The sequence below is a fragment of the Notamacropus eugenii genome, chromosome 1 (genome assembly GCF_028372415.1).
Source record: "Notamacropus eugenii isolate mMacEug1 chromosome 1, mMacEug1.pri_v2, whole genome shotgun sequence".
NCBI classification, from domain to species: domain Eukaryota; kingdom Metazoa; phylum Chordata; class Mammalia; order Diprotodontia; family Macropodidae; genus Notamacropus; species Notamacropus eugenii.
In genome coordinates, this window is record NC_092872.1 from 428,310,350 (window position 1) to 428,327,773 (window position 17,424).

Sequence of the window (17,424 nt, forward strand, 5' to 3'; positions counted from 1 at the left end):
GCTTTTCTAGTTTATTGTAATTTACTGTAGTGTTCAATTTGCAAAACTGGAGGAAGTCATTGAATGTAGCACATTTAGTAAAATGCAGGTGCAAGGAGCACAGCATTGTCTAACTGTAGTCGCTTCAACTTCTTCACTCTTGGAGTTCCTGGTGTTTTTTATGATAACTGTCATAATTGTAATGCTAAGCAGAATACCTTCAACCCAGTGCCCTTTAAATTTGGAGCTTCTAAAGGAATGTAGCACTTTAGTAAAGAGGTATTTTCCCTGACTTCTCTGGAGTAACCCTATAAGGGGCTTTCTTAGAATCACCTGGGAAGAGAGGCCCTTATCTGTTATGAAAAAGCTTGCCATGCAATTCTGTATTTTTTATCTTTTCTCTTTCTCTCATCACCAGTGCTTTCTTGGTCCTTTACCAAGTGGTGGCTAAGAAGCATAACTGGGACTCTGGTTTACCTTTGCTGTGTGACCAGTATATACATGCCAGTATACCAGGTACTCTCACCTTCCATCCCTCCTTCTGACCATTGAGCCAGTTCAGATTGTTGGGGTTAGTAAATTTCTTCCCTTCAGTTTAACCTTTGTTTGTACTATGAAGAGTTGTGATGTGGTGAAAAAAGTCAAATTAATCTGTCCTATGACTTACTACCTGAAGTATGCATTTGTGTTGTCAGGCAGCTTACTTAGTGTGTGTGTTCGTCCTTCATTGCCAAAGAAGACCCTGCCATCAGAGAAATGATGACATGACTTGCACTTGACTTTGTTTTGAGTGAGGGAGGGCTGTGCAGGTCACCAGCCTCACTTCTCCTCCAGAGCCATCTGAATCCAGTGGCCAGATATTCATCAGGATGACTGGAGATGACCCAAGATGAGGCTATTGGGGTTAAGTGACTTGACCAAAGTCACACAGCTAGTGAGTGTCAAGTGTCTGAGGTGAGATTTGAACTCAGGTCCTCCTGACTCCTGCACTGGTGCTCTGTCCACTGCACCACCTAGCTGCCCTTAGTATAATGCCCTGGAAAGAAATACTGAATCCATAATGATGGTTCAGACTACTGAATTGATCCTGAGTGGCTATATAAGAATGGTAGGGAAGTGTGGGCAGGATTTTTTCTGAACATCTCTTTGTTTTCTCTCCCTTGAAAAGGACAGCTGTATCCTGTTGACCGTAGGTTTGACTAACAGAGGGATATATCTGGATTATCTGAAGACATAGTTGCAGGTATTGACAGTTCTGGAGTCAAACTTTACCTAGAATTAAAATAGTAAAAGAACCTAGATCCAGATAAACTGCAAAATCACTATAATTCCCAGACCCAAAATTGGCAGGTGGAACAAATTCTGTAATAGATCACTATATTTATTATTTCTTTCCTGCTCCCTACCTCAATAAATTATTTGAAGATAGTGAAATTCTCCTTGATCTTTTGTGAAGATATTTAACATGTATGTGTAGAGGGACAATGGGACGATGGAGAAAGAGCCAGAGATAGAGAAGAGAAGGAGACCTGTGGATCTATTACCTCTGCCTGTGTCGTGTTACTGTTAGAAGCTGCTAAAAGCTAAGTTTCTAACGCAAAATAGTTATATTTAATTGATCAATTCTCATTTTGTTGAATAATGATTTACATGCTTGTATGTGATATAAAAATTTCCAAGTGTGATTAGTGTTATTTTAATTATGTATCTTTAATTTATTGCTACTGTTGTTTGCCCTTTGTTCTTGAAGAGAAGCATCACATCAGGAAGGTGATGTCATGACTTGCAAGTGAATTGGGTTTAAGTGAGGGAGGCTGTGCAAAGTCACTAGGCTCACTTTCTCCTCTGGAACCATCTGGATCCAGTGACAAGATACAGATCAGGATGACTGGAAATGGCCCCCAATGTTTAATTTATATGCCTGTTTCAAAGAAAGATTTGTGCAGATCCTTGGGGACAGTCTTATAACATGCTCTGTTGCCAAAGTTAGAAGACCTTAAGTTTGAGACTTCAAATATGTGTAGAAGCAGCACATGTTCTTGAGAGGAATCTTGCTAACTCTTGGGAAAGTTTTTTCTCTGAACCTCAGTTTCTTTAATTGTAAAGCTGATAGTCTTTTAAGGTCATTTCTAGATCTCAGTCCTTTGGTTATATGGTGATAGTAGAAATCTTAAATGCTTTGTAAATTTTATTTTTCTTCCTATCTTATATCTTGACTATTCAAAAGTCATTGCCTCCTGATCATCGGCAGCTAGGTGGCTAGAAGTGGATAGAGCACCGGGCTTAGAATCAGAAAGACTCATCTTCATGAATTCAAATCCAGTCTCAGACCGTTACTAACTGTGTGACCCTGGACAAGTTACCATGTTTGCCTCAGTTTTTTCATCTGTAAAATGAGCTGGAAAAGAAATGGCAAACCATTTCAGTATCTTTGCCAAGAAAACCCCAAATGGGGGTCACAAAGAATTAGACACAACTTAAAAACAACTGACCAGCAACTGATCATAGGATCATAGGACAAATGAGGAAACTCGAATTCTGAGCGCTTAAGTTACTGTCTCAGGGTCACAGATAAAATGAGTAGCAGAGTCTGGATTTGAGAGCTCTCCTTGATTTCAGTCAAATTTCAAATCTGATTTCAGATCAAAGTCAGATCACTCTCAAGGTACTTTCTGAATTAAATTGTAACCCCTCAGCCTAGGATTCCAAACCTTTACTAACGTAACCTTATAATATTTTTCCTGCTTCTCCACCACACCCTGCTCCCCCCGTCCCCCGCAGTATTTTCTTTTTCATGCTCTTTGCTGCAGCCAAACTATGATAGCCACTATTCTCCAAACTCTTTAGTTTCCCTCTCCAATGGCTTAGTTTATTCTTTTTCTTCTGCCCAGACTGTTCTTCCTAATAATCAATCCTGCAAAGAGATTGAGTTTGAAATGATCCTTGAAGACTTTTTCATCTCCCCAACTGGATGATTCTTCCTTCTTTGCAACCTTCCTAAAGCTGTTTACCCTTTCCTAAGGCCCTTCTGGTGTGCTTTATATAAAGATTATTTGTGTACTTGTTATTTTCATCCCTTTCCACCTGCCTCCTGCAAAACCAGAAGTACTTGGAAGTAGGAATTATATCTTATTTTTGTATTTCCTTTGTATTTCTTTCTGTTTGCTGAATACCTGGTTTTGGCCTTAGTTGGCACTCAACAAGTATTAATGGAATTGATTTGGATTTGAACCAGGGTTATAGCTCTTAACATAAATTCCATTGTAGTAACCCATCTGAAACTTTTGGGCCATTTCAGTTTTGAAAATAACAGAATTCATCACAATCTGTGGTGCTGCAAAGCCACATGGCTGAAGCCTGTGCTCTACCACAGATAATTACTTTCCCACCTAGGTTGTTTTCAAAATCTTCCAGTTCTAAACATTTAATCTGTTTTCTGGCTTAATCAAGAAGCAGAGCTTCCTTACTGCCAGACTTGACATAGAAAATGTGGGCATAGTGCCGTTCATTCTGCACCCTGGGCCTCAGAGAATGGAGAAAGCAACCTCTTGTAGCGCAGAAAACAATGCAGCTGACCCCAGCACCTGGCAATCTGTAAGGAATTGTGGAATCTGTAAACTTTCTACACCACTGCCTAACAGTTGCAGATGGTCTGAACCGATGATTAAATATCGCTGCTGTTTTGCTCAGAACTGCTGTGGCCATACCCTCAGTGTCTGGTTTTACATTCCAGTGGGTAATTAAAGGGGCAGAGCCAACTCCTGTTACTTCCAGGACATCTCTTTCACTTGGCTTAGAAGTGATTTCAGTTTTTGCCAATTGCAAATTTGACTGCACTGAGCAAGGGCATTCTTTTTTTTTTGTTTTGAAAATTTAAAAACTGGCTTAAAAATGGGCTCTAATGAAAGTGAATAATTGTTATGAGTTGCTGTCCAGGTAGGTTTTCTGCCATCAGACATGTCAAGGTGATTTGGCAATGGATTTTTCTCCTGAGTTAGCACATGACAGTCTGAATGGGCAAAGATAACACAAATTAGAGAATGTTACGAGCATATCTGCTGAAGAATAGATTTCCTTCTGACTAGAGGTGGTATTTGTGAATGTTACCTTTATATCTTGGTGAATCTTTTGCAGGTAACGAGGGGGATTTTCAGTAAACAAAAAGAATTCCTAAAGTATCATCTGAACTGGATAATTTTTTTAAAGAGTCCTTTAAAGTTTGAAAGTTTCTCAGGCTGCTAAGTCTTCTGGTAGTAAATACCATTAAATTATCCCACATTAACTTCCCAACCTCGTACCTTAGTTTCTTATACCTCAGCCAATATAATGAACTAGGGGAAGCAGAAATAAAAATTCTGCTTATTTTTGCCAACGAGGTTGTCATTATCCACTCCCACAAAACCTGCAAGGGCACAGAACCCTTGGAGAGAAAGATTGTGTCAGTTTCCTACCTGACTTGACTTATGACAGTGGCCATATGGGAACCTGATAATGAAGATTGCAATTCATCCTTGTAGAGCCTGTCTAATGATTAGAAGATTAAACATTTTGTTTAAATTAGCAATGTTTTTCTCCCTCTTCTGAGTGTTAAACTACTATCACTGCAGGTTGGAATCTCCTTAATACTCCTTTACTGGACTCCCACACTGTGGTTGTGATTGTCAGCAGGAGGTTAAGAAAGTCTCATTTTAATTAAAAAAGCAATTTTTAGCAATAGTTGAGATTATGTGTGTGTCAGAAGAGGCACTTCTGACCATATGAACTCCCTGATTATGGAGAGCAGGAGTATAGCTTTCTTCTGAAGCATGACAACAAACCTAATAAGAAAATATTGTGATGTGTGTAGCTAGGTATGAAACACTGTCTCTGCATTAATAGCAAATTCTTAGATCTGTCCTTCAATTTGTGGTTTTTGTGTGTGGGTTGAAGAGGTTATAAAGATGTGACAGGTTATGTGAAATCGAGAGGGAAGGAATTAAACTATAGTGCTTGTGATATATTAGATATTGGTCTTATTCCTGGTCATAATACTGCATTTAACCATTATTTAAATATCTGTGATGTATTTATTTCAGTATGTATTGATATATTTCTTCTCCCAGCATGAAACTGACTGACTGGAGAAGTAGGCTAAACTTCCCAAGGAAGTTTTTGTTCAGCAAGTCAAATGATGTGTGTTTCAGATGAAGACCTAGGGTTTGGGCTGATAATATGTTGTGTCTCAGACTCTTCCCTCCTTTCATCCCTCATCCCACAGTTTTATTCCCTTAGCTGTAGCTGATTTGTTACAGCAGGGTCCCAGGCTGATGGCCCTAAAGGAGACCAGATAACTATGTACTCTTGCAGAGTGGCTTGGTTGTTATTTCATAGAATTTTAGAGCTGGAAAAGACTTTAAAGATCATCTAACTCACTCCCCGTATTTGAGTCCAGAAAAAGAAAGTGACTTATCCTAGATCACATGGGAAGTAAATGACAAAACCAGGACCAGAATCCCAGTCTCCTAGTCCATTACCCCACATTGCTTCCATTGCTGACTAGTTCTGATTTCTTAAGTTGATCTTAATCGGAATCCTGGTAATTGGCGTAAAACCAAACTGATCTTCAGAATATTATCATGTTCTGAGAGCAGTGATTTTTTTCCCCTCCTTTATCTTTTGAGAGTTAATCATGCAACTCTTGCTCCTGGAAACTAGAACTCAACTCAGTTACTACCTTCTTCATGGAATCATTTTTGATCTTCACTTCTTTCCCCCACCCCCAGAATAATGACCTTTCCCCTTTGGGAATCCAGCATGTTGCACCTCTCTGATGCACTTAATAATTTTGTTGTATAATGTTTCATAGTTAACACACAGGAGTCCTGGAGGTCTTGGTCTTCAGCCTCTAACAGGTTCACTCTTGATCTGGTCAGACAGCTTTGGAGGAGTTAAATCTTACTTTATTCTAGTCTAGTCTTCTCAAATGATTGTTGGGAGAACCAGCTCCTACAGCATTCCCCAATCACCCTTCTTGAAGGGGCTGGCAAGAAGGGGGGGGCGGGCAACTATCCCTATGTCTCGATGGGGTCAATTGAGACAGGTACATTTGTGTACTTCTCTAAATCCCCTCAAGCCTCAATGGGGGCTGGTTGAGACACACACAGTTTCCCCTATAGGGAATTTCCCTGTGGGGTTTTCCCCCATGGATTTCCCCCTTCACTGACCGATGCCCACCTGCTTTATAGAGCAAGCAGACAAAGAAGGCGTCTTGCTAACTTTAAGCTCAGTTACTTTAGCAATATTGTCACTCTGTGCAAGCGTAGTAAATATTACATTATGTCACCCCTTATCTCATGGCGCAGCCTCAGTAGGACTGTCTGTCACTGTGTTTCTAAGAACTATCTAGAATCCTTGGAGCTATTCTGGGAGTTATCTAACACCTGGAAACTCAATATTTCCATGACCATGGATCGTGAGAAACTAAACTCTAAAAGGAAAACCAAATCCTCCGTACATACATGTAGCTATTTATGTATATGTTATATTCCAGTCAGAACTTAGACTGTAAACTATATGAGGACAGGAGCTACACCTTAGCTAAGATTCCCTCCTCCAGAGTCTGCTGTTGTACCCTGCACGTTCATAGCTCATTTCTTTTGTGCTAATTTGAAGCTAACTAAAGCCTCATTTGGGTTTTCCTAACTCACTTCCATCCTGGTGTTTTCTGACAACCCTTCTTATTTGTCTTTTTTGGTCAGGTTTCAGTGCTTCTCAAGTCTTTTTGCTCTTGTTACGGCCACATAGCTGGTCTTGGCAAGTTCAGGATTCTCCCCATTATTGTCTTTCCTGCAACTTGCTTCTGTGTGGGTGTGGATAAAGATGCACGTGTGTGTCAATGTGATAGGCTGGGGCAATAGAAAATCTGCTTTGGGTAAGTCCTGCCTAGTGTAAATATTGTCGGTGAGGCAGCACAGTGGAATTAACAAAGGAGGGAGGAGAGCATCTTGGTGCCTGAGATGTTAATGTGGTTATTGCCAGTGTAGTTGTAGAGATTATACCTTCACAGAGTGAAAGGGGGAAGGAAAGAGGAATCTCAGTCACTTTTTACAATGTTCTTTCTTCTGATGTTTGTTTCAGAGTTCCTGATTTCTCCTGGTTGTTAGCACTCTCACCTTTTTGAAATTATTATGTGCTTATGTGCATATGGTATCCTTCTAGTAGAATATAACCTCTTAAGGTCGGAGATACTGTTGGTTTTGTTTTTGTATCCTCTATGCTTAATATAGCCTTTGCACATAATATTGGCTTAAAAATTAAATTCATCTTTCTCTAGCTCAGGGGTGGGGATCTTGTGACTGAGGCTACATGTGGCCTCAAGTATGGCCCTTTCCCTGAATCCAATCTTCACCGAACAAAATCTTTTATTAAGGGACCTCATGTGGCCTTGAGATGGCAGGCTCCCCATCCCTGCTCTAGCTGTTGTACTCAAGAGGAATGTTTGCTGTCCCAGAGTTGGTCCATTTATAGTATATATAGTATAATTTAATGTGGATAATTTACTGGGGCTTCGTAGATCATAGATTCAGGATTGTAAAGGGCCTCAGAGGTCATCTAGTCCAACCCCCTCATTCTACACATGAGGAAACCAAGGCCATAGGCAGGTAACTTGCTGAGGATCACACTAGGAGAAAATCTGCATGCAGATAGGAGTCAAACCCTGGTCCTTTGACTCCAGATTTGATGTACTTTCCACATATCTTTTCACATTTTAAAAAATTCTTCATATTTGTTATTCCTTGGGACACAATAATACTCTGTTGCATTCATATACCATAGTTTTTTCAGCCTTTCCCTAGTTCTCAACTTGTAGTTTGCTACTAAACATGTGTCAGCTTATGCTGAGAAGCTAATTGACTTCTCTGCAGCCAGTGTTTATAAGAAGCAGGACTTGAATCTGGTTCTGATTCCTCTGCCTTCTCCTCCACTAGGCCATGCTGCCTCTATGAATGTTACAAATAATGTTGCTACGAATATTTGTGTATGTACAAGTCTTTTTTGACTGTTAGTAACCAGTAGTGAGTTGAAACTCGAGGATTACTGGATCAAAGGATTTTAGAAAGAATTTTATAAATTTTGTTTCATAATTCCAAATTATTTCCGAGAATCATCTGCCAGCAGTGACTTATTGTGACTTTTCCCACAGCCCTGCTAACCTTGAATTTTCCATATTTACTCTCTTTACCAGTTTGGTGGATGTAAGGCAACAGTTTCAGAGATGTTTTGATTTGCATTTCTCTGATTAATGATTTTTAGTACTTTTTTCAGATGGTTTTTTTTTTTTTAATTAGTACTTTGTCTAGACAAGGGGTTCTTAACCTTTTTTGAAGCCTCTGGGCTCAGAATAACAGAATTACTGAGGAAACTGATTACAAATACTTATCAAAATATTAAAAACAAAAACAAATTTGCAATCTCTAGTTTAAGAACCTGGTCTAGATCTTTCTTTGTCCCTAATCATATTCTACTGTTTATTGACTTCACATACATATGTAACACCTCATCTCTATTATATTGTAATTCCTTGAAAGCTGGGATTACTTTAAAAAAAATCTGTTTCATCAGTGATAGGCACAGAACTTTGTACAGGTAGTAGGTTCCTTAATAAATGTTTGTTGAAATGAATCAGACTAAGAGGTTACTGGGCCTCGATGGGACCTTCAGGTCATTAGTTCATCCCCCTGTATTGGTACAGGTAGTTAGAAGCTGTCTATATCTTATTTATCTGTCCTTGTCCCAAGACTGTATTCTTTTACTGAAACTGATCTGTTTAAAAAAAAAATATCCTCTTCACCAGACTGGTTTAGAAAAAAGTAAGCAGTACAGAACCATGGATTCACTTTTTCTTCCTGCGTTCTTGGTGTTGCATTCTTATTTATTTGGCATGTCCAGATCCATTTCTTTTATGTTTTAGTATTGAAGTAGTAAACTCCTTATGCCTTTTAAAATGTTTTGTGAATTAACTAGTACGTGAGTTCTTAATATACAGGTTAATTGATAAAGCTTTCTTGTGGGTTCTGTAGTCTGTAAGGTACATTTAGGATACAGTCAGGGCATTGGCAGAGCCTAGGTACGGGGCAGGGCAAGACCAGGTTGTCATCAGGGCCCGTTTCTTAAGGAACTTGATGAGTATTTATGAGTTTGGATTTTGAGATTGGATTATGAGATTGGACTTTCCCCATTTGTTCTATATGCTAGGCTAACCTGCCACTCCAAAGCAGCAGCAGTGAATTCCTTTGTGTAAAGTGTTTTCGGTGTGTTTTGTGCATATTTACCAAGAATCTCAAATTCCTAAGCAATTTCAGCCTGAGATGTCTGAATTTCAGTAGGATTCATGTCAGGCTGCTTTAACACAGGTGTTATAAATAAAATTAAGAGGTTGTTGAAAAGATATCGCTAGAGCTCTGGGGCTTACTTTCTCAAGTCATTCTAAATTGACAGCTAATGGGTAGTTTGCCTTGATGACTCTTTCTAGCTGGTTGAAACTGACTTGAGATTCACCCACAGAGAAAACTGTGGCTTATGAAGATTCACTTTTCATTCCTTTAACAGATAATGCCTGGATCTTCTGGTAACAAGGTTTTATTGCCTTTGTATCAAACTCAGCATTTGCTTGTAGTATTGGGTTAGGTGCTATTTTATAGGTTCACAAATTATTACAACTGGAAGAGGCCATAGAGATCAAGTTCTCTTTTTAAAGCGCAGGAAATTGACTCAGAGGTAAGTGACTTGCTCAGGGTAAGCTCAAGTAAGAAATAGGTTTTTGGTGTTAATTTTTTAGTTCTACACCTAAAGTTTTTTTTTCTTCTTCTACCCTTAAAATCTTGGGACCAGAATTTCTTTCTTTATTTGCTTTATTCAGGTAGAGATCTTAAGAGGCTATGAGAAACAGTATAAAGAGCCCTGTATTTGGAATCAAAGTCCCTAGGTTCAAATCTTGTCTTTGTACTTAGTACCTGTGTAACCTTGAACATGTAAAAAACCTCACACCCCCCAACCTCAGTTCCTCTTCTGTAAAATGAGGAGGTTATGAGATGGCCTCCAAGGTCCCCTTCAATTCTAAGTCTATAATTCTTGACACGAAGGTTATTACACAGGGAAGTCTCTTTGTTCATTGTTAATGTCACTTGTCATGCTGTTTTAAGGGAATTGCCAAACCTTTTCCTTGTGACATTGGGGTGTTACACAGACCTTTCTAAGGTCACAATTGGCATTCCAACAATATTTTTCCAAGACTGTAGCTTGGCATTTTTACTTCACATCTAAGCATGACCACATTGTCTTCCTACTAGCAGTAAATGTCATGACACCTAATGACTCACATTTAGGTGATGAAACAGAATGTCATGTTAGAGTTCCTTTCTTTAATATGTGAAAGTCCTTTAACAGGTGTGGCATTTGATACCCGCTCTGTAAAATGAATTGGAGAAGGTGAATTCTTCAAAGACCCTGAGAGAAGCAACATCCTTTGCCCCCCACGATTATTTTTCAGAATTGTCCAAAGAAAGATCGTTCTGATAATTGTGCCTGCCAATCATTACATTGTTGCTTTAGTAAAGAGTAGTTAAGAATTCTTTGGCTGTGGAAGTGAGAAACTATTAGTCTTTAGTTACTTTGAAATCACTTTATAGTTTCTTCCTGAGAAAGAATTTTAATTGTGTTGACTGAATGACTTTGTAGGTGGACGAGAAACACCTGCCTGGTAGTACCTTGATTCTTTGTTGTTGATACCCTAAATTGGATATGTTGTGAGGGGAGAGGGGGAGAGGGGTAGAGGGGGAGAGAGAGTAGAGTGTTTTTTTGCTGACTGGTAGAATGTGTATAAACTTTAAAACCTTTGAATCATGGAAAGGGAGATGTGAGGAGTTGACATGCAATCATCTCTCTTGATTGCCATTGATAAAATAATCTGTGGAGATGCTTTATGTTCATATTGTTAGACATTTGCTTTAACCTAGTAAAATGTAGGCAAATTAGCATGCATGTATTGGAAAGAAAATTAATGCAGTCATTATAGCTTTTCAGACTCAATAGAATTGCTTGTAGTATTTGAAAATATTAATTTAAAAAGGATGCTAAAGTTAAATTTTTCTTTAAGTTTTCCATCCTTTGAAAAAAGCTGATGGTTGCTTAGTGTGATAATAAACATGTATTGCTTTTCATTAATTATCACATTTGATTCTTACAGCAACTTTTGTGAATCAGTAGTATAATCATTATAGTCCCATTTTACAGATGTGGAAATTATTCCTTGGAGAAGAATGTGGAGCCTAAGGACCTGGGTTTGAATACTATCTTGCTACATATTACTTGTTTATAGAATAAAAAATTCATGACTGAGTTTTTGGGTACAGGCCTTCCAGAAATGAATTTACTAATTAAATTATTCTAATTTTAATTGTAAGCATCTCTAGTTAGAGGCAAGAGAAAATACAAAGGGACAGAAATCTCTGTGATAAGCCTTTTTGAAGTCATAATTGATACTCCCTCAATAAGATAAAATCTCATAGTAAGACAAAACAATTACTAAATTCCTGTGAAAGTCCAGTTAAAGCTTTGCTTCATCCAACACAACAGTAGTCCCTTCAAATATCTGAGCACCCTTTTCTTAATCTTATTCCTTTCTGAATCTCATTCAACCAGGTCTAGGATAGAGATATGATAATCTTCATTAGAAGATAATCTCCCTTTTTGGAGTCTGGTTACTACTATCCTAATCCAGGAGTTCAGAGAGCCTTAAAACTTTTACTCAGGTTTCCATCAGAAAGCAGTTAGAGCTTTGGTAAGGGGGCTAAAAATTTCTGTACAGGACATTTGTTGTTTTTCCTTTTGAAGTAGGATTAGATACTTGTAAGGTTTTTTTTAAATAACAATAAGTATGTAAAGGACATCAGCTTGGGCTGATATGTTCCTAATACTTCTCAAAAAGGGACAGGGATTAGTGTGCCATGTATGTGGCAATGTTACATGTATGACTCATGCAAGTCACATACCCTATCTTGACCCCAATTTCTTTATCAGTCAAATTAAGAATTGGACTAAGTAATCTTCAAGGTCTTTTCCACCTCTAATTCCTAAGATCCTATAAATGATATGACTTGCATTAGTTCATACAGTTAGTAAAATGTCTGTTTTGACTGTAACATGAGTACTCTTTTTACTATACCATGTTGCCTCTGTGTATGTATGCATACATGTATGTGTATGCCTGTATGTGAAGGGGGTGTATAAATGTCTGTATGTGCATATTTGTGCGCAAATGCCTGCGCATGGGGGTATACAGGCCTAACTAAGTTAAGCAGGCACATCCATTGCATTTGCTCAAGTCTAGGCTCTAAGTTTTTAAACTTGAGTCTTTAAAGAATTTTATATGCATTTGTGAAAGATAAAGTTGTAAAACTCATCTATAAAGTCAAAATTTATGACTCCCCCCACATCGTCTCCTGCCTTCTACTTTGTTTCTGAAGAAAAGCATTTTTTGAGTTTTTATAGACTTCTGGCTGTGACTTCAGAAATAACTTTGAAAAAAGTAAGTAAAGATTTCCTTGCCCAACTTTTTAAAAAAATGAAACCATCAGTTGCTGCAGACAGTAATCTACTAGCTAGGGTAACTTCTTTGAGTAATTATATGCAACAAGTGCATCATGTGACTTGAAAAAACTTAATAGTGTGCCTGCTGATTACTAATTGGCTACTCTTCTCTCTTTCCCCTACTATTATGAAGTAGTTATACATTTTTCTGCCCCTACAAATGTTCAAGTAGATACATTGTGTTATTAGAAGTTTGTGTAAAATTATGGGTTCTGAGATAAGTATTTTCACTGAATAAAGGGGTCTAGCAGTCATTTTCAGCTTGTTGCAGATGAAGCAGTATGCTTTATTAGATGAAAGCTACAGATTGGGAGTCATTTTGAGTTTTAATCCTTTGTACATGTGTAAAATTGTGTGGTCGAACCAGATTAACTCCAAGGTCCCTTCCCTTGTTACTCCGAGCTGTATATATATATGTATGTATGTATATATATATATATATATATATATATATATATATATATATATATATATATATATATATATATATATATATATATAGGGGATACTTGATTTATCATATCAATTCTGTTGATATTGTGTTTGTACCATTGAAATACTGAGTTTGGCCCTTCTCACTCATACTTGATCGACTGAGGTCTATAATCTGTGGTTTTCTAAGCTGACTGACTGTGCTATAAAGAATATTCCATAAGCCTGAAAAAAACTGTCACATATTCTGGTAAAAGAACAATCAAGTATTTCCATGACTTCCAGGAGAACCATAAAGATCTTATTAGCTATACAGTGTCAGGCAAAGCCATTCAGCCACTGGTTACTGGCCTTTGAGATGCCTGACCTTAAATCCACACTGATCCAAAGTTGATTGATTCTACTGTAGATAAGCAGACTGAAATACAGGGCCAGGAATCCCAACTGAGAGACTGTCAGTTAACAAGAATTTATTAGAATAAAGTATTTATTTAGTACCTATATATGTGCCAGATACTGTGGACACAAAGATGAGAATGAAATAGACTTTCTCCTCAGTAAGCTACTCTGTGTGTTTGTGTATGAATGTGTATGAATGAGACACTCCATCTCTTGACTCTGGGCAGTTTCTCTGACTGTCTTCCATTGCTGGAATGTTCTCTTTCCTCATATCTACCTACTGACTTCTCTAACTTCCTTTAAGTCCTAACTAAATTCCTGTTTTCCACATGATGCCTTTCCCAACCCCTCTTAACTCTAGTCCCTTCCCTCTGTTAATTATTTTCTATTTATCCTGTATATAGCTCGTTTGTGTATATTTGTTTGCTTGTTGTCTCCCGCATTAGATTGTGAATTCCTTGAGAGCAGAGACTGTCTTTTATCTCTTTTTGTATCCCTGGTGCTTAGCACGCATCTGGCACATAATAGGTACTTAATTGCTGACTTTTTATTTTGTCTTTAATATTTCTTATTTCATGGAACCATTAACTTGTTTTTGGTCTGTTCTAATTTCAAGGGTACCTGTTACTTGGGTAAGATTTTACATCTCTTTCCAAGCTAACAGTTCTTTCAAAATCTTTCCTCCAAAGTTCTCATTTCTTTTTAAATGTAACTTAAAACTCTGACTTAATTTCTTTTAAGCATTTATTTTTTACATGTATTTATAATCTCTAATTGAGCAGCAACAAAATCTTGAAAATTAATTCCTACAAAATAAATTCCTACATTGTTCATGTCTGAAAATATATGTCTCTCCTTGCATTTTAAGTTCATCTCTCTGGCAGAAGTTGAGTTTCTTGTTTCATTCTTTTAGTAATTCTATTTGAACTTCTGGCCAAGTTGTAGCATTTTTTTGTAGCTTAATTGTAGATGTGGAGTTATTCTCTTCTTCTAGAAGTTTTGTGATTTAGACTTTGTGTTGGGGTCAGACTGTTTGTATTTCTAGAGAGTATGGAGTCCTGTGCTCTTCATGGATTTCAGAGGTGGTTCCTGCTAGGGAGTGCCAAACTTTTAATGGGCCCTAAGTGGTCTGATCTAGGCACATCTGATTGCAGTTCTTTCATTCTGAGCTTTGTAGGCTCCCAGCCCCAGTTTCATATTTGACAATACAGCTGCAGGCTTACCCCAGGTTATAGCTCCAGTAGATATAATTTGGCCCTAGCCCTTTTCAGTTAGCTAGTAGACTTTGCAGGGTCAGAGTGAAAGAGCTGAAGACTTCTCTCCTCTGTAAGCCCTGCCTTGATTACATAGCCTTGGGCCCCAACCCAGGTCACTCAGCTGCAAGCCTCAGTCCAGTTCCATGAACTTAATGTGCAGATCCTGCTCCAGAGTCAGTGACAGAGTTATAGGTACATTCCTGTTTCACAGTCCATTTCCTTTTTACTCAACCATATTTCCCAGCTGTAGTCTATGCTGATTCTGCCGCATGCCCTCTATGTTTGGAACAACACATCTGTGGGCTTACTCCTCTTACCGTTCCTTGCCTGTACACAGAAGTAGGCCCCAGCATAGTTTCCATCTTGTGAAAGATTTTGGTCATCTTCCTAGATGAACCTGCTCCTCAGTGGCAGCATGTCTTTGATTATGCCCCTGTGTCGACTCGGCCTCAAAAAATGACCCACTGTGGAATCTCCTTAGATTTCCCACTCACCACTTCATCTGATTTTCTTCCTCCAACAAAGTGGAATAGGGGAGAAAGCTGGGCTGTACCTCTCCTTTTATATCTTTCCAGTCTCTGATAACCTTTTGAAGTTCTTAAATGCTTTGAGGATTCCTAGGTGAGTTTGCTTGTTATTTTTTTTTTTAATTTAAAGACTTGAATAATAGTTAAGGAATCAAGAAAACAGTAGGCCAAAGCTCAAGAAGATTAGACCCAGCATTTGCACCTAATCAGAAGTGAAGTTTTGGATTGCTGACATGCATATAATCCACCAGAGGTCAGTCATTCATACTTTAGTGAGAATTTTTTAAGTCAGATTCCTGTTAACAAATCTATTAAGTGTATAAATAATCAAGGTTCACCTAGTGTGTAATAAGCATAAGTTTCTTATTTCATTATGTAATGCAGCCTTGAAAAGAGGTGTTCTCATTGTGGTAGTTGTTAGATTCTCCAAGGCTTTGTGTGTGTTCGTCCTTTGTTGCCAAAGAAGACCATGCCATCAAGAAATGATGACATGACTTGCACTTGACTTTGTTTTGAATGAGGGAGGGCTGTGCAGGTCACCAGCCTCACTTCTCTTCCAGAGCCATTTGGAATCCAGTGACTTGATATTCATCAGGATGACTGGAGATGACCCAGGATGAGGCAATTGGGGTTAAGTGACTTGCCCAAGGTCACACAGCTAGTGATTGTCAAGTGTCTGAGGTGAGGTTTGAACTCAGATCCTCCTGACTCCTGCACTAGTGCTTTATCCACTGCACCACCTAGCTGCCTTTCTCCAAGGCTTTACTGATAGAGGGTAAGCTTGGCTAGGTCCACCAAACTGGTATATTTGCTATTCAGCGACCACTGGCCTGACTAATCTAAAAGGCTTATCACCAAGTTGACTGCATGGAGGTGAAATTTTTGATCCGCAGCAATTGTCCAAGACCAACTGTCAAGTAGTTGATGAGCTATGATCTGGGTCAGTAGACAGAGTGCTCACCTTGATGAAATATAGGGCATCTGGAAGGGTTTTTTTTTTTTAAATTTTGGATATTTATTACTTAACTGGCTATAAAGAGATGCCAGAGGCATATCTCTCACTTCTGAAGGCAGTATCGTGGAGGGCAGCCCAAGTTCTGCCACACAATATCTTTTGGTGCTGTTCTTACACAGAGCAACTATGCTGAATGACATGGGTATCCCCCACAGTAGTACTGTATTGCTTATATAATTGGGTGAGTGGGCGTATTTGCTCTATTTACACACTGATAAGTGCTTATTTGCTCTTAATTTCTGCCTATTTGCATAGCACTACTTCATGCTTATTTGTTGCATTGCTTATGTTCTATACTTGTTTATACTTAGGGAAGAGAAGAAAACATGGATAATCCAAAATGGCAGGCAATTCACAAATTATTTTTAGTTGGCTGTGGAATGTGCTTTGCGTGTACATTTTAATATATATGGATGTCTGGTATTCTGGGAATGTACTTCAGACAGAATAATGAAATTATTGTATAAACCCCTGACTTAGAAGAAAGTTAGAGGCAGGCCCATTTTCCTTATACCGCCTATGTGCACAATATCAGTAATAAACATAATGAAATTGCTGCTGATATTAGAATGTCATATCAAACAAAGATGATTTTGGGTACCAGGTACTTAGGTACTAGGATTTATTAGAGGTAGTAATCGGCTTAGAATACCAACCTTTCCAAAATAGTTTCCTTACCCTTTGAGCTGATTTACTCTAAATTTAGGAATCATTTGAAAATTCAGAAAGCAGGGAATCTCTAATTTTTCCTTTTCTCTGCATATGTAATAGAAAAGCTCTAAAAACTAAAAATTGTCAAATACCATCAGTCAACAATCAACAAGTACTTATTCACTGTTTACTATGTACCAGGTGGTGTGGATACCCCCCGCCCCCCCAAAAAACCAAAAATACCAAGGCTTTTACTGCCTCAACATGTGAATATATGCAAAGATGACAAATGGTATTTCCTGTGCAAAAAACAGCAAGAAGCCTGGTATTATTGCTAATAGAAGGAGACAGGTTGTGAAGATATTTAAATGCCAAGCAGAGGACTTTATATATGATTCTACAAGTTATCTTAGGGACCCAGTGGAGCTCATTTTTGTGGGGAGGACACATGATCACACCTATGACACTTTAGAAAAATCACCTTAGCAGTTTTGTGGAGTGTGAATTGGCATAGAAAGAGTCTTAGGCAGGGAGGAAA

At 38.3% G+C, this 17,424-nt stretch overlaps 1 protein-coding gene across 7 annotated transcripts in view; it reads left to right on the plus strand.

The window, feature by feature from the left end:
- The window catches only part of CTNNBL1 (catenin beta like 1), a 229,841-nt gene that overhangs the window by 24,875 nt on the left and 187,542 nt on the right, over positions 1-17,424 (plus strand). For 2 of the 7 annotated variants that reach the window (XM_072631550.1, XM_072631546.1), the window contains exon 2: positions 398-495. The exons of 4 other annotated variants lie outside the window; for them this stretch is intronic. In XM_072631550.1, the coding sequence (XP_072487651.1) occupies positions 481-495 (15 nt within the window). In that variant the 5' untranslated portion in view covers positions 398-480. Of the gene's footprint in view, positions 1-397; positions 496-1,147; positions 1,223-17,424 lie in introns of all 7 variants that reach the window. One more of the 7 variants, XM_072631549.1, reaches the window with a different exon arrangement.